A 23,116-nucleotide genomic window follows, 5' to 3' on the forward strand; every position below is an offset into this window, starting at 1 on the left:
CCGCCTGTACAAACTACAAAAATAAACCTTTGCTCTCTTTGATATAAATAACTTAGATGGCGTGTTGGGGGTAGGGGCTGCCCACCGTGCCCACGCCTGGCACGGGGACAGGGTCCCCGGGGCCACCCCAGCTCAGCGGCAGTGTCTGGGGACCAGGGTGGGGGGCCGGGGCCACAGGCACGGCAAACACCGCTGGAGTTAAAGTGCTGGGGTAAAGGCGCGGACGGTGCCTGGGATGGGGTAGGGAGAGGGGCTGGCCTCACGGACAGTCCAGTTGCACAGGGACACGGTGGGAAATTTCCCTCCCCCCCGGAGATGTGCCCGGTGGCACGGCAGACACGCACGTCAGCGTCACCAGGGCAGAGCACGAGCGCTGCACGAGGTGCTGTCACCATGGGACAGCTCAGGGTCTCGGCACAGCAAGGACCAACCCAAGGACATCCCCCCCCCAAACCCTGCCTGTGCAGTAGGAACAACAGGCTTCCTGCTCCAAGGCATGTCCCCTGTCTCCAACCCTCCCATGCTTGCCGGTGAAGCTGAGGCACAGAGCAGCATGTAAAAAGGGGTGAGCTGCCCACGGCCACTCAGCACCCTGCAGAGCAGGGACATGAACCAGGTCTGTGCCCCTGCCTGGGCTCCCACTGCCTCCAGCAGGCAGCCCTGCATCAGCAAAGGGTCTGCCCCTCCCTGCCTGCACCCTGGGCAGCCGGGTGAGGCCATAGGCTGAGAATAAATCTTTTAAAAATAAGCTTAAAAATATATATCTCTCTATAGATAGTTTCCCTTTGCATAAATAAAGGTGTGGGGGGGTGCCCATCCCAGGCCTTTGCTCCACAGCAACCTAGGGCATGGCTGGCTCTGGGGCTGCCCCCTTTATCGGGATGGGGGGCACCCAGGCAACTTGTTGGGGCACCCAGCTTGTGGCCCGGGTGGGGGTCCCAGAAGGAGGTGATGGGGAGCAGGCAGTGACCCCACATTGGGGAGGAGGCTGGCAGGGCACCAAGCCTGCCTTGCCAGTAGCTCCAGAAACAGAGGGGGGTTAGTGCTTCCATTTCTGGGAAGGGGGGAGCAACAAGCCCATGGTAGGGTAACCCAAACTTGGGCAGGGGATGTGGCACCATTGGCACAGCCCCGGGCAGGGGGCATGCTGGCACAGCGTGGCCTGCACACAGCTTGCATAGAAGTGCCAGCCTGCCCTGCCAAGTCCTTCGTGGGGGCACAGGGGCCCAGTCCTCCTCGGTTGAGACCGGGAGCATCGCCGCTCTGGCGATTAGCAGCACGACACGGGCGACCCCACTCTGCATCCTCCTGAAGCCCACAGGGCACTGGGGAGATGCTTTGCTCACAAGCTGGCAACCTGCAGGGAGAAGATAACAGGAGCGTCAGCTGGGTCCTTCCAAAGCCACCCCATGCCCTTTCTGCACATGCCCTGGGGTAGGTGCCTCTGTTTCCAAGCTCACCTAGCGCGAGCACCTGCCCCGCGGTGTCCCATTTCTGCATCTCAAGTGTTGGCACCAGGTGCCACAAGCACTGGGCACGCTGGGCTCTCCAGGCTGTCCGCTCGCTGCTGGTGAAGCCTCGGACCAAAGCTGGGGTAGGAGCCAGGCAGTGTGGGTGCAGGGCCACTGTCACCGATGCGTGGCTGTGAAGTAGCATAGCTGCCAATGGGACCTGCAGTGGGTGCTATAGGCGGGCATGGCTGCAGCAGGGGGTGGCCGAGCACCTGGTGGGCAGGGCTGTGGATAGTCTTGGGGCGGTGTGGGGCATGGCTCCCCGAAGGGCAGGGGGGTGCAGGCTGTGGGCAAGGGCTTCCTTCTTCCCCTGACCTCGGGGCTGTCCTTGTAGGGTTCAGCACCTGGTGGGAAGTAAATGACATGTGAGGGGTCCAGCCATGCTAAGAATCCCCCTGGCAACCCTGCCAGGGTCACAGGGGACCCACAAGTCCCCATCTCCTGGCTCTAATCTGTGACCCTCCCACAGAGGATGCCATGGACCACAGTAGGCAGAGGCACTCACGGTGATGCGGGGGAAGCTGGGGTCCTTGCCAGCCTCCAGCAGGATGTGTGCTGGGGCAGGGGCACGATGAATGGTCCCTGAGGACTGCCTGGGCCCACATTCTCTGTGTAGACCTCTGTGTCCGAGGGGTCGGGGAAGGTGGCAGGCCAGGCTGGGGCACGCCCGGACATACAGCCCCCCAGGGCCCATTGGAGGGGGCACCGACTCCAGGGAGGGCAGACGGGGCCATTATCCACTGGGCATGCCTGGAAGAGAGGGACAGTGTCAGAGGGTCTGGGAACATGGAGGGACGGAGGAACAGGGAGGGTGGGCAGGGAGTATGGGGTGATAGGAGGATGGGGTGAGGACTGGATGGGGTAAGGAGGTGAAGAAAAACCAGGGTCAAATAGGTCAGGGAGTGATGGGGGGAGTCCATTGTGGGGTGAGGCAGGTGTGGGTCATGCAGGTATTAGGGCAAATTTGATATGAGGCAGGCAAAGGGTGGGGTTAAGAAGGGACAGTACAAGGTGAGCGTGGGCTAGGTGCGATGCCAGGTGAGGTTGGGATTGGGAAGGCAAGGATGAGTATAGGGGGTAGGTAGCATTAGGGTGAAGGGCAATGGGGGTGAAGAGAGGTGGGTTATAGGGTCAGTGATGGTGGGGAGGGGGCCTCAATACCTCAGGAGGTGGCCCAATGACGGAGAGTAGACAGGCAGCAGCACCAGCCCATCTCAGCAGCCCCAGCAGTGTCAGGATGGTGAGCACTGCAAAGAAGTACCTGTGGGGAACAGGCAGAGGGTTAAGCAGAGACAACCACTATGTACCCTGTGCCACCACAAACGATGGTTTCTCACACCACACACCCCAGCCCCTCATGTCTCCCCCTCCTCCATGCAAAATGGGGTAGTCCAGCAAGACACATCCTCACCAGCTGCTCCACATCCCCACTGCCACTCAGGGGGGCTGCCATGCTCACCAGCCTCCACTGCAAAGCTTTTAGGGGTCAGCAAGCAGACAGTTTACCATGCTCCATCACTCACCTCATGATGAAGTCAAACTCAGAGCCGGCCAACATGAGGACACCCAGGAGGGTGGAGACAGCACCATCCATGACAGGGGCAAAGGTGTGCTCCAGTGCTGCAGCTGAGCGCACATTCCGGCTCCCTGCAGCTGTCAGGAAGCCCTGCATAGAGTGGAGATGTCACACAGAGCTCATCCCTGTGTGCCACCCATGATGTGGCCAGCAGAGGGCCATGGAGGTCAGGGTGCTGGGCAGTGGGAATTGTGGTGCCCCGTTGATGGGCAGGGGTCTGCCTGCACTCACCAGAGCCACATGAACAGTGAACTCCACACCAATGCCCACTGAGGCGATGAGGATGACCACGGGAATGGCGCTCAGCTTGATGCCCATCAGTCCCATGATGCCAAACAGCTCCACTGCCTCATGGCCAAGATGGAGACCTGGGGGGCAGTGGGCATGTGAGGGGTGGCTCTCCCCAGCTGTTGCCCTATGTCTCTGCCTGGCATGCCTGATCCTACCTGTCCCTCCATACCAGCAGCAGCCTCACCCTAATTGTCTTTCCCCCCTCTATTCAGGCATCCCTCTGTCCCATCTACTGGAGGTAGCCCTCCAGCCTCCTCTGCAATGGATGTCCCCTCTGCGTATCTCTGATCCCTCCATATGGGCTGCCACCTGCTGCCACCTCCATATGGGTGTTCGCCCCCCTACTCCTCTGAATGGATATCCTCAGACCCTTGTCCCCCTGCACAAACAATGCCCCCGATCCTCTATACAGGTGTTCCCCACCCCACTGCCACCTCTGTATGGGTGTCTCTTCCAACCATGGTGATGCTGGCCACCCCATCGCTCCGATCCCCCATGAAGCAGGTACCCAGGGACACCCACCCACCACTCAGGATGGCAACAGCTGCAGGCACAGCTGCTCAACCCCTTGTCCCCATGCCTATGGGCGATGCGATACTCACGATGATGGCCGGCCCGCGTCCACAGGGGATTGAAGCAAGCAAACAAGGAACAGACAAGGAAGGTGCAGGCGAGCAGGATGCTTGATGGCCAGCAGGAACCAGTGGCGGCAGGCCAATGTACTGTCCCAGAAGAGGAAGGGGTAGCCACTGGGCTAGCTCAGCACCCCTGGGCGCTTGGGCTAGGCCTCCCGGCAGATGGGCCGCTCACGCTCTCAATGCCTCCACAAAGTCCGCCGTGGGGACGCAGCCCACTCAGGGTAGTAAAGGGAACTGTGCAAACTCCACGGCTGCGCTGCTGGGACTGGGGAGGAGAGGAGACTACTACCGGCAAGTATCGAGGGTAGGGGGCCTGGCAAACCACCAAGCCACACCAGACCCAACCGGGACAGCCCACAAGGGAGCAAGGGAAGGAAGAGGGTTCTTCTGCCTGGTGGGATGCTTAGTGAGTAAGGATCACCAGGAGAGCAGGGGGAATCACAGACTCATAGAACGGTTTCAGTTGGAAGGGATCTTAAAGATCATCTAGTTTCAACCTCTCTGCATGAGCAGGGACACCTTGCACTAGACCAGGTCACTCAAGGCCCCGTCCAACCTGGCCTTAAACACTTCCAGGGATAGGGCAGCCACAACTTCCCTGGGCAACCTGTTCCAGAAATGCTTGTAGGACAGATGGGGAATTGAGTAAGGGGCTTCTTTGCAGTGAGATGCTTGTGGGTTGAAGCATGGGGGTGTTGCTGCAGCAGGGAGAGCAAGCAGGTTGTTCAGGGTGTGGGGTGCAGGGAGACAAGTGCGGGCCACATGGATACAGGGAAGTTTCTCTACCAGAGGATGCTGATGGGATGAGGGATGCGGGGGGTTTCTCTTCTGAGGGGTGCTTGTGAGGCAGGAAAGGTGCAGAGAGCAGGGGCCTCTGCAGGGGGTGTCAGAGGACAGGAGAGAGTTGCAGGAAGCCCACCACGCTCACTCACTTCGCAGGTTCTCGCCCGTGGTGTCATACTTGTCGTGGATCCACTCAGGCGGTGGAGGGTAGAAGTTGGCCTGAGAGGCGGCGAAGCCCAGGGGTCATTGCTGGCCCAAACCGTCAGGCAGATGTAGAAGGTGTCAGGGGGATGATGCCATTCTCATCCACAAGCCGCCGTGTGGTTAACTATGGGGAGAGAGTAGGAGTGGGCATGAGCAAGGTAGTGGTCACAGCATTGTCCCAGCCCAGTCACCCCAGTCATGTCCCCACGCACCTGATTGAAGTTGAAGGGCTCCTTCTTGTTGCCAGTCTGGATCAGGAGCTTGTAGGCCAGCGCCCCATCCTCAGAGCCATTGCGGTAGCTGTCGTGGGTGATGCGCCCAGCCTGCCAGTCCCTGTCGAAGGTGGCCTGGAGCCCTGGAGATGCAGCGTGAGGAGTGAGCATCCCTTGGGGCACACCACCCTGCATGGCACCCCATGTGCCTTGGGGAGCATGGTGCCAGCAGGACAGGCATACAGAAACCCCAGCTCAGCTTGGCATTGCTTGGGGACACCATGGGACCACCCTCCCCAGGTGCCACAGAAGGCACTGCCAGGCCAGCATGGTGGGTGCAGGTTTGGGAGGGCATGGAGAAGAGGAATGTCCCTCACCTCGCAGCCAGTCCTGGAAGTAATGGAGCCACATCTTGGGCAGGTCTTGGTTGCCTTCCCGCACCACGTACTTGACGGTGCTGAAGGCCTGATGCAGGCTGAGAAGGGCAGCTTGGGCACCTGGGTAGTGGAAACCACCCTTGGTGACGATGAACATGTTGTAGAAGGAGAAGTACTTGAACTGGGCTGAGATGAAAGCGTGCGCCTTGGTGTCCCGTGGCACGATGTCCGTCAGGTAAAGCCCATCGTGCACCATGGTGGTGCCATAGAGGCTCAGCCCCAAGAGTGCCAGGAACAGCACTGCCACCACTGCCTGTGGGGACAGACAGGGGTCAGACAGGGTCCCACACCACACACCCACCTTGGGTGGCACCTCAGGGAACATCTTGACCTCACCTTGGTACGAGTCTGCAGGAGGAGTGGGGCGTACTTCTCCCGGGCGAAGTCAGCGAGGCTCCAGCGGCAGAAGGGCAAGGGGACACATTCCCGCCCACCCTTGGCCTCATCCAGCTGGGCCAGCAGGTCCCGGGTGGAGCTGGATGGGGTGAAGACTTGCGAGCCCAGGGGGTCAGTGGGGGGAAGGAGGACGGCAGGCGAGGTGCACACCTGGGAGGTGGGTGGCAGGACGGTGACAATGTGGTGGCCTGAAGGGTCACACCGAGTGAAGGCTTGCACAGTGGTGGTGATCTGGGTACTGGTGGCCACACCAGGGTGTCCATAAGGGGAAGGGTGGCAGGCATGGTTGTCATTGGCATCAGCGAGCTCCTGAGGTTGGATTTGGATGACTCGTGAGGAGCAAGGGCTGAAGGAAGAAAGGAAAGGAGAAGAGGGAGAAAGAGGAGAGAATGGTGAGGAAAAGGAGCAGAGCCACCCCATGCTTCTGGGGGGACCTGCAGGGTCAGCCCCTTCCTGGCCAGCCCAGCTCTGGTACCTGTAGAAGCAGCAGAGGATGTCAAGCCGGCGTTTCTCCCGGCGATGCAGGTCCAGGCTCAGGATGGCAGGAAAGACAAATAGCACCATGGCAAAGTTGAACACTACAACCACTGCAGCCTATGGGCAGGAGAACATGTCAGAGCTGAGTCTGGTCACTCCTTCCCACCCACCCCAGAAAGGGTCTCCAGAAACCCCCCTACCGCTCCCCCCCCTGGAGCTGGACCACAACCAAACCTGGAGGGAGAAGGCACGCAGGGCAGGGATGGGCACCAGGGCTGCCATGAAGAAGGCGATCATGTTGCTGACAGAGGTGAGAGCCACGCTGGTCCCCGTGCGCTTCAGGCACTCGCCCATCCTCTCCTTTGGGGACAGAATGAGGGGGTGATAAGGGAAACCACAGGGAAGCAGGAGGGAACTGGGCAGCCCCTTGGGAGGGCTTAGTGCTCACCTTGAAGGGGATGTGTTGGCTCGTCTCAGTGAAGGCGTGAGCCAAGAGGAACATGTCATCCACACCAATGCCAAGGGCCAGGAAGGGCAGGACCTGGTGCAGACCAGCTTGTGTCAGTGGTGAGACATACCACTGCCCAGGAGGGGATTCAGCCACCCTGCAGCCCCCACAGTCACACCAGCCCTGCAGCATCCTCCCCCAGCACATACCTGGGTGGTGGCTGCATTGAAGGAGATGCCCAGCAGCGAGCAAAGCCCCAGGCCAGAGGCCACGGAGAGAGCCACAAGCAGGACCCCAGCCAGGCCCACAGCCCCTTGAGACTTGGAGCAGTCCCACCGCAGCATGGTGACACAGGCGTAGGCCAGCTGGAAGAGCAGAGCAGGTTAGTGGGGACAGGGGGGGAAGGGAAGGACAGCAGGGCACATAGAGAGGGGGTACACGCACCATGAGGAGGTAGCCCCCAGCCACCCGGATGGCACTGACGTCAGAGAAAGACTTCATGATGTCATTAAGTGTGGTGGTGGAGAAAGCGTGGACACTCTGGGTGGAGTTGGGTGGGATGGAGTCCTGTGCCAGCTGCCAGAAGTGCACCCGATTAGAGAAGTCAGGACCCTCCCACTCTTGAGTATATCCCCCCTAGAGCCACCCAAGGCATCAACATCACCACTGAGGGTCCCCACGGACCCACTGGACCACAAAAAAGTGGTGCCAGGACTGGTGGCACCTGTCCTGGGGTGCAGGGGGGATGCCACACACAGGCTCACCCCTGCCCAGCCCCACATGGGGCTGTTCCTGGTGCCTACCTCCACAAATTTCCTCTGCCAGGCCTCCAGGATGGCGCCTGCCTTCTCTTCACTCCAGCTGATGTCATGGATCTCATAGTCATCCTTGAAGTGCTCAAAGAGCTGCCGGGGACTCATGAGGAGGACATGGTCTGCAGGGCCTCGGCACTGGGGGACAGGCATGCACCTTGCTGGAAACGGCTGCAGTGCCCCAGGATGCAGGAATGGGTCCACCCCCCACACCCCAATGGGTCCACTCCCAGCCCCATCACAGACATGCAGGAGAGAATTCAGGTATCGTGCTGCTGGTCCCACCCCTTGCTCCAAAGCTCCTGCTAAGGCCCATAAACTTGCCAGCCTCACAACCCCTCCAGACAGCCCTGCAGTCCTCTTGCAGTCAGGACAGGTTCCCGTGAATAGAGGATGAGGATAAAGGGATCCTGTCCCAAACCATCCCTGAGTACATCCACACCACACCAGCTCTCACCGTAGCAGCTTGCCCTGGGAGTCTTTGGTTGTGCCGCCTAAAATAAGCTCTTCCTGCCAGCGCATGAACTTCCTGGAGAAGCCATGGCAGCCTCCCGAGAGCTCGGCTGGGATGTCAGGACTCTGTAGGTGGAGGAGAGATGTGGGGGATGTGAGAGATGTGGGCAGATGGGAGAGCACCAAGCCCCAGCACCCTTCCCAGTCCCCATGGACTATGACCTACCTGCTGGCTCTGCTTGTTGGGAGCGCTGGGGGGGCACTGGGGGTCCCAGGGATCTAGGCAGGGCCTCTCCATGTAAGCCTGCCCTACCTCTGCTTTATCCAGCAGCTCTTTGAAGCCTTCCAGGGATGTGAACTGCCCCAACTCTTCCATCAGCTGCAGAGGGTCCAGGTTGCTCCACTGGATATCTGGGCGGCCCCTGAGAGGAGAACAGCACCAGGCTGATGGGGGATGCTGAAATCCACATGCAGTACCACCACCTTCCTATCCCATGGGTGCTGAGGGTGCCCTCAAAGGCAGGGTGTGAGGATGCAGAGGCGCAGCATCAATTCCAAGCGCATCCCCTACCCCCTCCTGGGGCCGCCTGCAGCATCCCCCGTGCCCTGCACAGTGCAGTGGGCCATGCCCCGAGTCAAGTAGCGTGCCTGATCCTGTTAGGCTGGGACAAAGCGGGGGGAGCTGGCCCCACTGCCTGGCCCCGCTTTGTGCGAGCAGTCAGGCTGATTACTGCCCGCAGGCTAACATCTTGATAGAGGGGAGCAGGCAAGAGAGGGCTCCCGGCATCCTCCCCAAGCTGGAGGTTTTGGAGATCAGAAGAGGTTCTGGGTACGGTGCTGGGACCTTGGTACGGACCAGGTCCTTGGAGGTACAGCAGGACACCATGGGACTTGGGTACCTAGGAAAAGGGTTTTTTCCACTGCCTGCAGATGCTCTGCTCCCTCCATCCCAGCCTGCTGTGCTGTGGGCCAGCTCCCAGCCTCACTCGGCTTCTTTTTTGAGACAGAAAGGACACACAAAAAAGCCAATAACCCAGCCCAGTGCTCCAAAGAGGGGAAGAAAAAGCCCCGAGCGAGTGTGGGCTCTGGGGAGAAGAAACACAGCCTAATAATTCATGAAGGCTGGCTGGGCCGGAGCCGGCCGCTCGAGATTCCCACATACCAACCGGAGCTGCTGCTGCTTCCAAAGAGAGCGCCTTTTATCTGCTTTCGCTTGCTTCACTGAGCCAGGGCAAATCCTTTTGTCTTTCCATAGATTGCTGCTCTTTGTTCTCCCAGCTCCCGCCCCGCTCACCCCTCGGCGTTAAAAAGGGGGACGAATGAGTCCCATGGGCTGGTGGGCACTCAGCCGGGGTGCCCGCCCGGGCTCCCACTCAACCGCTTGAAAGAAGAGATGGGTCCCACCGCTGTTGTGGGTGCCACCCTGCCTGTCACATATCCCAGCACCAGGACGGTGCCCACCCTGGTGATGCCACCAGCAGCATCCTGCTCGGCAGGGCCATCCCAGCCCCACTTGCTCCTGCTCCTGGCTGGTCCCCAGGCTAGGATGGGTAGAACTGGAGGATTTGGGGGTAAAGCCTGTCCCCAGTCCTGGCTGGGGATGCTGCGGCCCCTTCCCCCCCTCCTCCAGTCCGGCAGCAGCCTGAATAAGGCCACTATTTCATCTGTTTGGCAAGGGGCAGCTTTCAGAGCAGCATTAGCATGAGAAAGCGCGGGGCTTCGTTTGCTGACAATGCACAAGCCGCCCCGGCTCTCCCGGACAAACACACGCGTAAACAGAAGGAATGTTGGGGGGGGCTCCCCCGCCCTGCCTGGGTTCCCCAGCCCCACCACCGCAGTGCGGGGAGCTGGCCGGGAGTCACCTGCCACCCCTCCTGGGGACTCTGCACCCTCAGTGTCCCTGGATGCAGCTCAGGAGCATTGAGCCTCCTCACCACTCTGGCACCCACAAAGCCCTGTAGGAGGAGCGAGCAGGTTGGTGAGGACAGAGACCTGGCCCTGGGGGGGTTAACCAAGTGGTGGGACCATTCTGTGGCTGTGCAGCAGCAGCACCAAGGGAGCATGGGGAGGAGGGCCAAGCTGCATTGGGAGGTCAAACCCAGCCCCTCGGCAGCCCTTCAGCCTCTGCTCCCACCCGCTGCTCCCTACCCTGGGGACATCCCCCCAACTCACGGGAGGTAGGCTGAGCCTCCCTGAAGCTTGGCGCCTTCCCAGAAGCAGTCCAGCGGCGTCAGGATCACACAGGGGAACAGCTTCTCTATCATCTGTGGGAGGGGGAGATGTGAGGGGTCAGCAGGGATGAATCATGTTCCCCCTGCTCCCCCCTTCCCAGCCCTCTAGGCTGCCCAAACTTGCACTCCCACACACAAAGCTGGCAAGCTGGCAGTGTCCTCGCAGCACCTGGGGCTGGCAAATCCACCACAGCACATCCACTGCCAACTCTTGAGGGATTGATCCCCCGTGTGGGGCTGCCTGGGGCCCACCATGCCCAGCACTCACCCTCTCGATCATGCCGTTCTCAATGATGGGGACACCTGACTTGTAGCAGATCTTATTCAAATCCCACGACCTGGAAAGGCAGAAGGAGGAGCTGAGGATGGGCATCATCACACGGGGGACACGACAAGGGGTGTGGGGGACTAGCTGGACGTGGAGAGGGTCCCTGTGCCCCCCCATCTGGAGCCGGACTCACTTTCCGTACAGCGAGACTTGGACTTTGCTGGCGGCCAAGGCCGCCTCGAGGTGGAGCTGCAGGGCCTCCTGCGTCAGGATGTTCTCCCATCCCGCTTCGGGGTCTGGATCAACATTTGCGAGGTGTAGACCGACTCCTCGCCCAGCTTCTCCTTGGTGTATCGCAGCTCCTGGCTCACCCGGCTGCCCACTGCAGAGGAATCCGCAAAGTGCCCTGTCAGTGCCAAGCCTGGCAGAGCCCCCATCCCACCAACTTGTCCTTGGACCCGCAGCATTGTTGCTGTGTTAACCCAGGGGGCCTTCTCACCACAGGTTCCCCAACTGCTGCATCCTCTGGGCACTCACACCCAGGGGACTCAAAAAGGAGCAGCCCAGCTCATGCCAGACGAGACATCCCCTTCTCACTGACATGAATATTTCCAGCCCTGGAGTGGACAGGTTTTTTTGCTTTCCTTGGAAAAACTCGTGGACACTCAGCTGGAAAAGCAGAGGGGATGCATCTTTCCCACTCCCACCCGTGTGCTGCAGTGGATGCCACGGATGTCCAACACAACTGGACCCCAAAGCAGGAAATTAAAAGTGGAGACATCCCACCCTGTCCCTGCCCACCTGCTCCCTGAGGCAGGAAGCATTTAAGCCATAGGATTGCTATAGAGGGCACCCCGAAAACCCCACAAATGACCCAGGAGAGGTTTGGGGCAGGGGTTAGGTGAGTTCAACAGGACAACTGTCCTCCAACTGAGGCTCTAGGATCCATTCTCAAGGGCAGTGAGAAAGCTCCAAGCTGTGTGGGAGAAGCCACTGACTTAATTTGCAGCCAATTTGGTGTGGAAGAGCAATCTGTCCCCCAGAAGCATGGCTGGGGCTGTGTTCAAACCCTTTCACACGGCAGAGCAGCATCCCAGGGACAACCACCCCCTTCAAGCAAAGGAGTCCTATTCCTCCTGGCACAGCAAAGTGGGATGACACAGCATAGAGGGGGGTGGGAGGCTGATTCTGACACCTCTAAGCACAAGACATGGCTGTCCTGCTCCAAGCCCCCTGCCCTGAAGGGGGGATGCTGCATGCAGATCCCTACCCTAGTGCCACCCTCCAGGGATGCCCAGAGGTGCCTGGCATCAGGGCACATCCTGAGGCAGTGCTGCTGGTGGGGTTAGACCGGCTTCTGCCCAGCTCCGGGTACTGGGGAAGGGGGGAGGTGTCAGGATTCATCCACACAGGGACAACTCCCTCAGCAAGAGGCAGGGGCCCCGGGGGGGCCTGGCCCCTCGCCAGCACCGAGGAGGCCGGAGAGAGACCACAAATAAGGAGCAGAATCTTCCTTTTTAATGACTTATTATATGGGTTGGATGGGTTGGTGTTTTTTTTCTGTTGTTTTTCTTTTCTTTTTTTTTCCTCTTGCTTTTTGGGAACGGGGAGGGGGAAGCATCCTTATTGTTCCTGGCTGGGCCAGGGAGCAGCTGGTGTCCATCAGATGCCAGTTGGGATGGAGGTTGTGCCAGGGCTGGGAAGGGGGGTGGGACATGGCCACAGCCTTTGTGTGTGTGTGTGTCAGAGGGGACAGCGGCACCCAGGGCAAGGGGACAAGGGCACAGGAAGGGTGGGTGTCATGGGGGTGGGGGAGGAAGCCATCCTCTTCCCAGCAGGGCCTGGGAGGTTGGACAGGAGGTGTGCTCAAAGCTGCTCTGATCTCAGCCATGCCACCCACGCTGAACCTGGGTGAGGCGGTGAGGACACAAACGATGCTGGGGTGGCCCAGCATGGGCCGACCGCTCCCAGGGGACACATCCTGCTGTGCGCCTGCAAGCATCTCCACTCTGCACCCAAGCCCATGGGAGGAGCCACACATCTGCAGGGCATGGGGGAGGAAGCCCCCCACCCTTCAAAAAAAATTAAAGGGGTGAAAGAAAAAAAAAGAGAGGAAATAAAAACCCCGTCCCTTGTAATTAGTGTTAATTTGGACAGGGCACTGTGAGCCGTCAGCAAGCTTCAAAGGCCGTGAGGAAGCCTCAAATTCCAACACCCTAATTAACCAAAGAGGCAACATGAAAAGACAAGGCAGCACACACAGGGCTGCCAAGGACACTTTCAAACGGGTGTGCGCCCGCCGGCCGGCCCATGATGGGGTGAGACGCCCCACACTGCACGCAGCCCCCTGGCCTGGAGAGGGCTCAGGGGTGCCCCCAAACCAACAATGAGCATGTTATTGAGGAACTGTATGTAAATTATTTTTTAAAATTATTATTAATATTATTATTATTATTATTATTTATTCCAATTAAAAAGGGAGCCCTTGGCCTTTTTCATGCAAAGGCCTCTGGTTTCAATCAGGCGCCCCGGTCCCTGCTTATTAACAGCCTCCTCTGCTCCCTGGCGAGGCTAGCTTCACCCTCCATGGACTCCATGCCCCCCAGAACCTACAGCAGGGCCTGGCCTTGGCACAAGGATCCTCCCTGGGGTGGGAACTGCTTTTGGGTTACCATTGCCCAAGGATTTCACAGAGTGCAGAACACAACAGCATGGGCCAGAGAGAGGATGGGACCCACTGGCACCCACATCCCAAATTTATCAGGGTGCGGAGTAAGCTGCCACGTGCCCAAGGACAGATGGTGTGGGTGTCAGGGAGGGTCCTTAGCAGTAAGGGCAGCTGTGTGTATGGCTGCTCCCACCCACAAGCCACGCCGGGGGAGCCCTCCCCCTAATTACAGCATCCGCCACAAAATTACAGAGCAGGGCGGGAGCCTCCCTGCCCCTTCCCGGCCACCCTGCCTGAGCCACCCCCTCCAGGGCCACCGCTCCCCAAAACCCTCCTGGCACAGGACCCCATGGCCACAGCACTACAACCAGGCTCACCCTCACCCATTCTGGTGGGTACTGGACCACAGCACCTCCTGCCCAGAGCCAGCCAGCCCACCCACCTCCCTCCAGCAACTTTCCTCCAAAGGAGCTGCTCCTCCTCCCAGCCAGGACAGAGCCTCAGCTCCCCCATGTAGCCCCCCCCTGCTCAGGAAGGCATCTGACACAAGGGGTCTGACCCCACATCCCCCCCCAGGGGTTGCCAGCACCCCCTGACTCAATTCAGAAGGTCTGGGGTCAGAAGAGCCCATGCTGTCCCCACTGCAGCTGCAGCTCCCCTGGTTCAAGGCTCATATCCCTCAGGCTTCCATGAGGCAGGGAACATCCCACTGTGCCGCCCAGGGCAGGAGTGGGCAAGCCCTACAGGGCCCTTGTCCCCAAGCCCCATGAGTGGGGGGGCAGCAGGCTGTGTGCTGGGGCAGCACGCCTGGGGGCACTCAGGAGGGCACTGGGTTGGCTGCCAGCCCCACACCAAAGTCATCCCTGCCTGGCAAGGGCAAAGGGGCTGGAGACAAGGAGGGCCAATGGGAGGTGCTGGGGTCTGTGGAGAGGCAGTGGTGTCCAACAAAGAGATACACACTGTTGCAGGTACCCCTCTGTGTCCAACCTGCCCAGTAGGTGGAGGTGATGGTCAAGAGCAGTGCCACCACTTTGCAGGTAGGGTCTAGGCACAACCAACACTGAGCTGACACCACCACTTGGGTGATCCAACTGGGATGGGGGGGGGTGGGGGCAGGCAGGGAGCACACCTGGGTTTCATGTCCTCACATGGCCTCCAAAAATCAGGCCCTGTCCTCTGTCAGGGATAATATGGCTATGAGATGTGGTGACAAACATGGAAAGTTCCAATTCTGCTACTACACAGGGATACTGCAGCCCTGTCCCAAGGCCAGCAAACCCCAGAGCCAGGAGGATGCTGACCCCACACCAGCCCTACTCCCAGCAAGGTATGAGCTGGGGTATAGTAAGGGAGGGGTCTCCTGGGAGCAGCCCCCTTTCCACAGCACAACATCCCAGTGTCAGGGCTAGAAACTCCTGTTCAAGTCCACAGCTGGGAGAGGACAAAGGTCACACTCGGATCCCCTGAGAAAAGCCATCCCCATGGGGACCCTCGCTTCCACAACTGGGCAAACACCAGCACCAGCCTTTTGAGCCATCCCAACAGCAGAAACTGAGTGCATCCCACCATCAGACATGCCCACCCCTGCCTGCTTCAGGCCCCCAGGAGCTTCGGGGAGATGCCGGCACCATTCCACACCCCGTGCACCATCCTGCATCCTGGCGGGATGGGGTCCCAAGGCACCGCCCCAAGCATCCCTTGGCCGTCCGCTTCCCCGTGCCGAGCGGCGTGCAAGCCGGAGGCCACCTTCAAAGTGTTGTGGGGCGGATTAGCTGGATTAGGGAGGCAGTGAAAGGACCCATGCTGCTCCGGAGGAAGTCTCGCCCAGGGCACGCTGAAAGAGCCATTTTTACCTGTCCCGGCCGCTACCGCCGGCCTCGCCAAAAGCCCTGCAGCCCCGTCCTGTCAAAACACGTCCTCATGGCCCCATTTACCCCACAGCGTGGGGCTGGCCCCAGAAAAAGAGGGGGTAGGTGGGTGGCAAATGGGTGTCCCCAACAGTGCTGAGGGATGAAGGGGGGCTCACTGCTGTCCCTGACCAAACCCAGCCCCACCAAAGGGGCTCCCACCACCCGGCTAAGTCAAGAAGGGCAGCAGAAGAGGGGGATGATGCCTTCAAAAAGCCAGCGGCGGAGGGGCTGAAAGGGCCCGTTTGGGGCCAGCTCCCCAGCCGCCGGCCTCGGCCAAACCCTTTTGTTTAAAGGCGAAGCTAAATTAATGTCTTTATTACCCCAAATCGCAGGGCAGTGGTTCCCAGCGCGGGGAGGGGGGCAGCCGGGAGCTCGCACCGCCCCAGACGGCACCGAGGGGACAGCGCGACCCCCGAAAAAGAGGGGGGGATAAAAAAAAAGGGGGAGAGGGGATTCAGTTGGGAACTATTCATCGCTAAGACTCCTGTCAGCATTGACATAAATTTCCACTGGTGTTGGCATTTAGGCATTTGCCATTTCCATATGTATAGGGCTGCCTGTACTAATTATGCTAATCACCCCCTCTGTTGGCTGCTGTGAAAAATGGCCACATTAGGCACTCCACTGCTTGCTAATGTCACTTAATGTGTGGTTGAAACATACATTCATCCCCCTCTGAATGGTGAAATTTTTCCACATTGCTGGCTTCATTCAGGCAAGAAATGAATTTTTTGAACTCAGACCACTTTTCCAGGCCCGAGGGAGAGGCAGATAATAAAACCCTCTTCTTGGGCCCTGGCGCTGCCCCCTCCCAGCCGCCAAATAACATTTAAAACAGAGAAAAAGAGTCCCCTCTCTAAGTCCATGGATATGTCTAAGTTAAAAAAAAACAAAACAAAACACACACACAAAAAAATCCAAAACAAAAAAAAAAACCCCCCAAACAACAAAAAGACACACACCCCCCAAAAACAGAAAAACACAACTCTCTAGGAATTGAAAAAAAAAAATTATATACAAGTTGAAAAGCAAAGCAGAATAGATAGTGCTAGACAAGCCACAGCCATCTGTAAAAAGTCTCCCAGTCTTTTTGGGTTAATTAGCAAAATTTTCCAGTCCAAAAAAGCCAACTGAGCTGTCAAGGAAGGGAAAAGGAAAAGCAAGAGGTTTCACGCTTGCCTCCCAAAGATAAATAAATAAAGGCGAACTGCCTACGCCCCATCTTCGGGCAGGCAGGGGGCTGCTGGGTGAACCTCCCCCTCAAGAAGAGAAGTCTTTTCAGAGCCAGCCAGGGCCGTGAAGGGGAAGGTGCTTTGGAGCAGAGGACAGAGCCAGACAGACATATTTTTTGGGTAATGGGGACCTCAGCACCCCACAGTCCCAACGCCTCAGCTGCTCCTCACTAGCCCAAGGCCCGGAGGATGGGTTCACAAGGACACCCAGACCCTGCAAACAGAGAGGTTTGGTTTGCAGGGTCCCCAAGGACAAATCCCAGCAGGACAGACAAGAGGTTCCCCAGAACAGTCCCTTCCCTCCCCATGGTGATACCTGTGCCACCACACCCTAAAAGAGCAGGGACCCTGTCCCCACAGGATACCTGTCTGGGGACCGTGTGGGGACGTGGCAGTCTGGGCTCTCGGATGAGAGGCTGGCTCAGGCCAGATCCTGGTGGGCACCTCGATGCTCCCACCCTCAGGACAAGCTGCCACCAGAGCCCCCCATGTTGCTGGCACCAGCCCCATGCAGCCTCCCAGCCCTGCACCTTAGCTTCACCTGCTCCTTTCTCAGCCCACTGATGTCTCACCCTATGAAACTCACCCACCACAGCGATGAGACCACCCACTGCTCCCTGTGCCCACCCAGGAATGTCCACAGCACCCTGCTCCCCCCAGGACTGCTGCCCCATACCTGCTGTGGGTCCCATCAGGTAAAGTGGGGACAGGGTCTGGGAAGGGGGGACACACAGAGGGAAAGGCTCTCAACCCCCATCTTTTTGTTGTGGCTTTTCCACCCCTGATGCCCCTCTCACAGCAGAAGTGGAGCCAGATGGGGTCACATCTCCTGATGGCCTGCTGTAGCAGAAGACTCTGGGCTGCACCCCAGACCTGCCCTGGGCACTGAGAAGAGGAGACCCTGTGCCAAGTCCTATTGCAGAGGTCAAGGAAGGACAAAAAGTACTGCCAACAGGGTCGGGGGGTGTCTCAGCTTCATGTCCCAAACTGGAAACAAGGCAGCAAATTCCTTTTACCTCCATACCACGCATTCCATTTAATCCCACTGGCATATTTAGGGTGTCTCTGACCCCTCCCAGGGGGGTATTGGGGTGTTCTCCAGAGAGACTCCACAGCTCTTTGAGAGTGCAATGGCTGCGCGGGGCGCTGGGCTGTTCCGGTTAGGAATTAACCCGGCCTTCCTTTGAACCAGCCCTCGGTGCTATAAATCAGGCAGACCCATTCACCACGAAGGACTCTGCCTGCCTGGAGCTCGCTGCCCCGGCCCCTTGGCCCTACAGACGCCCTGGGAGAGCCGGGAACAGCTGCCAGGTGTCCAGAGGTAACTCAACACTCGCCGCTAGCCGGGGTTTCAAAGCCTCTGAGTGGCTAATTGCTTCGGAGAAGCCTAATTGAACATTTCCACAGTCGAGTCCAATTTATGGGGTGACATGGCTTCTCTCCATCTCCCAAAAAGGGACACGGAGCAGGCATAACCCCACTGCACCACCAGCATTCCCCAGTCAGGTCCCAGCCAGGGAGACACCAGCCTGAATGGGACCCTTCGCTTTCCCACGGTGGGCGGGGTTGCAGCCAAGCCCCAGGGGGATCTGCAACCAGCACAGCCCCAACACTGACCCCAGCCATGGAGGGTAAAGCAGAGCTGCCCACCTATTCCTCAGCAGCACAGTGCCCCCCATGGGAAGCGGTTCCCTTCCCTCCTCTGCCCAGCAGCACCCATCGGGACCCAAGCTCCTGAAGGGCTGAGCTCAGCCTTTGGCAAGGACAGCCTGGCACAGTGTCAGGCTCTGCTCCTGTGGGGTTGGGACCTCACCTGGGTGAGGTGGTTTGGCTTGGAGCATTACCAATGCACATCCCTCAGTCTGGCTAGGAAGGAGTGAGTGAGCAGGCACAGACCAGCTTCAGGGGTCATCAGAGGCTCCTCAGGAGCCTCAACCCCATTGATTCTGAGTTGGGGGATCATCTGGGAGCTACCAGCCTAGGATAATGGGATCAGGACTCCCCATACCCATACCAAGCCCCTTAAACATTAACCCCATGGGGCTGCCTCAGGGCTGGAATGGACCATACTGCTGAAAGCATCCCCCCACACACACAGGCAGGGAAGACAGGAGCCAGGGTCCTCCCAGCACCCCGAAGATCCCTAGGCTTTGCGGGCAGACTGGTGAGAGCACCCAGATTTGGCAGCATAAGGGTGAGGGCTGCTCTGCCTTGACCAGGCATGAGGATACCAGGCTTGCTGTAGAGGGACACACACACGAGCCACCCTGCCACACACCCAGGCACAGGAGAAAGCAGTGGCTGAGAGAATCCAGAAGCAGCTTAAAGTGCTCAGGTTCCAACCACACAGTCTGAAAAACCACATCCTGCTCTCCAGGGGCAGCCCAGGCCCTCCTGCCCTCCAGCAATGCAGATCCCCACACCAGGATGGGGTCCAGAGAGCATGGAGGGCTGGGTACAGCCAACGACACCTGGCAATGCTTTGATCTCACCAGAAAATGCAAAATCAGAAACCAGAGGAGAGGCAAGGACACATGGATGGTTATGGGGAAGGGAGGCAGCCCCACAGCTGACACAAAAGACTGAAAGAGCTGCTGCAAACCTTTCACACATTCCTGCCCAGGACTCACAGGACTAAAGCCATGCTGGCCACATCATCCTTGGTGGTCACAGGTAGTGCCAACATCCAGAGAAAGCCTTCTTAAGTGCACTGGAACTGTGCCACCCAGGAGCAAGGCACAGAGGGTCTGCCCCAAGTGCACACTCTCTATGGAAGAGCTCTCCCAGGAAGGCCAAAAAGGTGCCCTGAACACATTGCACACCATGCCCACCCCGGGCACTGCAGATTCAAAGCCAAAACTGTGTGCAGACCCCAGACCATCCATCACCTGGGAAGAGGCAGGACAGTCCAGGTCAGCAGCATTTCATCGTGGGGGGGAACATGACGGGGGAAATAAATAAAAAATCCAGCTCCTGACACCAAAGAAAATGCCCTGGTTGTGTGAAAAAGCCAGTTCCTTGGAAAGGCCCCCGGCACCCACATCACAGCCACACCGCAGTGTTAGGGAAATATCCCCCAACAGCAGCCACAGTGCCTCCCAGCTGTACTCACTGGAGCAGGGAACCACGGTGGGGCACGGAGCGTGTGTGCATGGAAAGCTGGGCTTCTGGGCACTTCCAGCCATCCCCAGGCTTGGCCCCTTCCCCATCCTGTTCTCCATCCTAATGTGCTGCAAGTCCCATTCCCCTCCCCAGCAGGAACAACCACAGCCACTTCCCTGGCTCTGAACTCAGTTGCATGAAACACCAACTCCTTTCAATCCCAAAAGCACAGTAAAAATCCAGTAGAGCCAGAACCATGACCCAGAGTAAGGGAACCAAGGAGGGAGCACATCCCTCCTCTTGCAGGCACTGCTCAGGCGCCGGCCGGACCAGGAGGTATCACTGGATTTCTCTGCTACGTGTAGAAGAGGAAAGGGGTGATGGAGACGATATCTGGGGGGGACAAACACCCCTCAGGAGTGGGGAGCAGGTGGGAGAGCTGGGCATTCCTGGGCAGGGGTGCGTGCATGCATCTGTGTGCAAGCAGCGAGGGAGTGCAGGGCCTTTTTTTTTTTTTTTTTTAAATAAAAAAAAAAAAAAAGGGGGTGGGAGAGCAAAGTTGCTTCTATTGTTGAACCAAATCCAAGAGTAGCTGAGGACCACACAGGGAGCGGGGCGTGGGGGAGGAGGCAGCGCTCCCGCACAAAGATGGCTGACACCCCTCCGCTGAGCAACATCTGCCCCTGCACAGCACCCTGCCGGGGACCCCAGGCTGGGAGACCCCCCCCCAGCCAGGGCATGTGGGGGAGGGGGGAGGTGTGATGTGGGGTGCTGCCTCCCCGGAACCCCCAAAGTGGGAATGAGACTCAGGGAAAGTTGAGACTCAGCGCTAGGGAACAGAGCTACAGGGAGAGGGGAGAGAAAAATCCACGGTGGAGTTATTAATAACAAAGGAGGGGGATCAGCCGCTTCCACTCGGAAAAGGAGATTTGCTCCTGCCTGACCCTGCCCGCTGCTACGTCCCCGCCGGGCAGGGGCCCCGAGCCGGGACCAGCAACCCCGCGGCACCAGCTCTAACCCCGGTACGGGGCTGCGACCACCCCCGGGGTCTCTTCCCTCGGGTAACGGGCCTGGAGGCAAGACGGGACGGGACGAGAAAGCGGAGGCTCACGCGTGGAGATACGGCGCTAAACACCATCCCCGCCACACGTGTCCTCACTTCGGCGCGGGGACCCGGGGGGACCGGCGTGGGGGTCCCTCTGCCACTCAGTACCGCGCAATCACGCAAGACGCAGCCCGAGCAGACGGAACCTCGGCCCTCGGGCACCAAAGACCCAACACACAGGAACCCCAGCGGCATCCTCCTCCCCCCCCCGCTCCCGCGCTGTCACCTGCCTTCGGGCCGGCCCCGCACCTCCGCACCTCGCGGGGGGACAAAGCGGCGGCCAGCAGCGGGACCGGTCCCACGAGCGGCTGTGACCCCAGTGGCCGCGCTTACCTTCCACCCAGAGGTGCTCGATGTCGGTCTCGATGGAGGCCACCCGCAGCCCCACGGCCAGCGCCCCGAACACCAGCAGCCCCACGAAAAGCACCTTCCCGCAGTGCCGCTGGATCCGGCAGCCCAGGGCGAAGAGTAGCGCCTGAAACCGGGCCCGCAGCCACAGCGGGGCCCGTTGGCCGACGGCCCTGCCCTGGGGGAGAAGGTGAGGATCAGACTGGGAGGCAGGAAAGCCCCTGCCCGAGCTGAGGAGGGATCCCGCGGCAGAGCGGACCCGTGGGCCGTGGAGCAGGACCCCACCGTCACCCCCGATGCCGGGGGTTCCCCAGCCGGCGGAGAAAGCGTGGGAGACGGGGGTACCCGCCCCCAGGCTGGTCCGCGCCTCCTGAGCTCCCACCCCCCCGCCCCAGGCCCGCAGCTCCCTGGCGGGAGCGGGCGATGATCGCTCCTTACCTCAGGCAGCGGCTTGCGGCGGGCGGCGCGGAGCGGCGGGGAGCGGGGGGGCTCGGCCGGCATGGCGGGGCGGCTGGCGGAGCTGGGCACCCCCCGTTATGTGGGGCCGAGCGCGGCGGCCCCCATGCGCGCGGCGGGGCCGGTGCTGCCGGTATCGGCGCGGTCCCGCTGCCGGTGCGGAGGGCTCTGTGCCGCCGGCCGCCCGCCGCGCCTCTAAAGGGGAGGCGGGGGCGGGGGGCGCCGGGGCCGCGCCGCCGCCGCCGCTCCCATTGGCCGCCGCCGCCGCGGCAGCGCCCACCGCTGCTGCCAGGCAACGGCGCGCCCGCCGCCGGCGGCCACACACGGCGGCACCCCCACCCCGCCCCCCGCCCCCCGCACCACACTGCCCCGCCGCGGGGGGGAGCGCGGCGGCGGCACCGGGGGCGGCCCGGTCCGGTCCGCCCCGCCTGCAGGCAACGGCAGCCCCCCCCCCCCCCCCACTTCCACCCTCCCCGCTCCGCCCCGGGACAGGCAGCCCCCCACAGACAGCCCTCCGACAGCAGCACCCAACACCGGGGTGGACAATCCCACAAGCACCCCCGCGGGGTGGGCATCCCTCACAGCAAACCCTGAGAGGTGGGCACTCCCCTGTAGCCAGCCCCTCTCCCCCAAGGGGAAGGCACCCCACCATAGCTGTCCCCCCAAGAATCGGCATCCTGCAAGCAGGACATTCCCCCAGTAGCTACCCCAAGGATGGGCATCACACTGTAACCATCCCCTCCTCAATGGTAGGTAGACCCCCTATAGATATCACCAAGAATAGGCATCCCCCTAAAGACGCCCTCAAGGGCAAGTAGTCCATAGCCAGCTCCACGGATGGGCATTCCCCTATAACCACCATCTCCAAAGGCATGCAGACTCCCTCCTCCCTCCCCTCCCCAGCTGTCTCCCCAGGAAGGGCATCTCACAAGCAGGGCATACCGACCCCCCCCCACAGTGACCCCCAGGAATTACCATCCTTGTCCCACAGCCACACTGCAAAGGTAAGCAGACCCTTGGAGCTGCCCCAAGGGATGTATAACTCCCTCAAGGGCATCCCAAGGACAGGGTGTGCCCCTGTGGCCTTTCTCAGTGGATGGGCATCCCCCTGTATCTACCCTCCTTGGTCCAGGCATTCCCCACAACCCTCCCGCTCCCTGAGTGCTCAGCAGATCCCCCATAGCCACCCCAAGGGCCAGGTATCCTCTCTACAGCCAGGCATCTTCCCATAACCACTTCCCAAGGGACAAGCAGCCCTCCTAAGGGCTCGATATCCTCCTGCTATGTCCACCCCCAAAGGCTGGGTAGCCCCTCCAATCCCAAGGGATAGACCACGCCCTTCTAGAGGCTGTGTGTCACCCCTATAGCCACCAGAAGACACCCCCTCTTTGAGGTCCAGGTGTCCTCCCCTAAAGAACCATGTATACCTCCCTGCCCCTGGGCCTTTTCCCAAGAAGAAACTGTCCCATTAGCCCTCCCAGACCAGGGTGTCCCCTGACCCCCAGAGCCAGTTGCCCTCCCAAAGGGCAAGATATGGCCTCAGGGGGGGGTCAGGAAC

General features: G+C 59.9%; 1 protein-coding gene across 1 annotated transcript; it reads right to left on the reverse strand.

Annotated features, from left to right (window-relative positions):
- Positions 1–711: 711 nt before the first annotated feature.
- On the reverse strand, positions 712–21,618 carry PTCH2 (patched 2). Its single transcript, XM_030455623.1, is given in 34 exon segments — positions 712–1,357; positions 1,461–1,855; positions 2,013–2,078; positions 2,081–2,177; positions 2,179–2,225; positions 2,228–2,261; positions 2,673–2,772; positions 3,035–3,177; positions 3,319–3,455; positions 3,981–4,062; positions 4,064–4,192; positions 4,194–4,264; positions 4,267–4,281; positions 4,949–5,038; positions 5,041–5,091; positions 5,094–5,127; positions 5,216–5,358; positions 5,593–5,905; positions 5,989–6,394; positions 6,524–6,642; positions 6,760–6,885; positions 6,974–7,066; positions 7,183–7,338; positions 7,418–7,549; positions 7,777–7,901; positions 7,904–7,923; positions 8,243–8,364; positions 8,465–8,660; positions 10,411–10,502; positions 10,738–10,807; positions 10,931–11,015; positions 11,018–11,119; positions 21,088–21,280; positions 21,541–21,618. Coding segments are annotated over 33 exon segments (3,879 nt in total). The 5' UTR covers positions 21,604–21,618; the 3' UTR covers positions 712–1,357; positions 1,461–1,628.
- Between the last annotated feature and the right edge of the window lie 1,498 nt (positions 21,619–23,116).

Source organism: Calypte anna, chromosome 8, assembly GCF_003957555.1.
Source record: "Calypte anna isolate BGI_N300 chromosome 8, bCalAnn1_v1.p, whole genome shotgun sequence".
NCBI classification, from domain to species: Eukaryota; Metazoa; Chordata; class Aves; order Apodiformes; family Trochilidae; genus Calypte; species Calypte anna.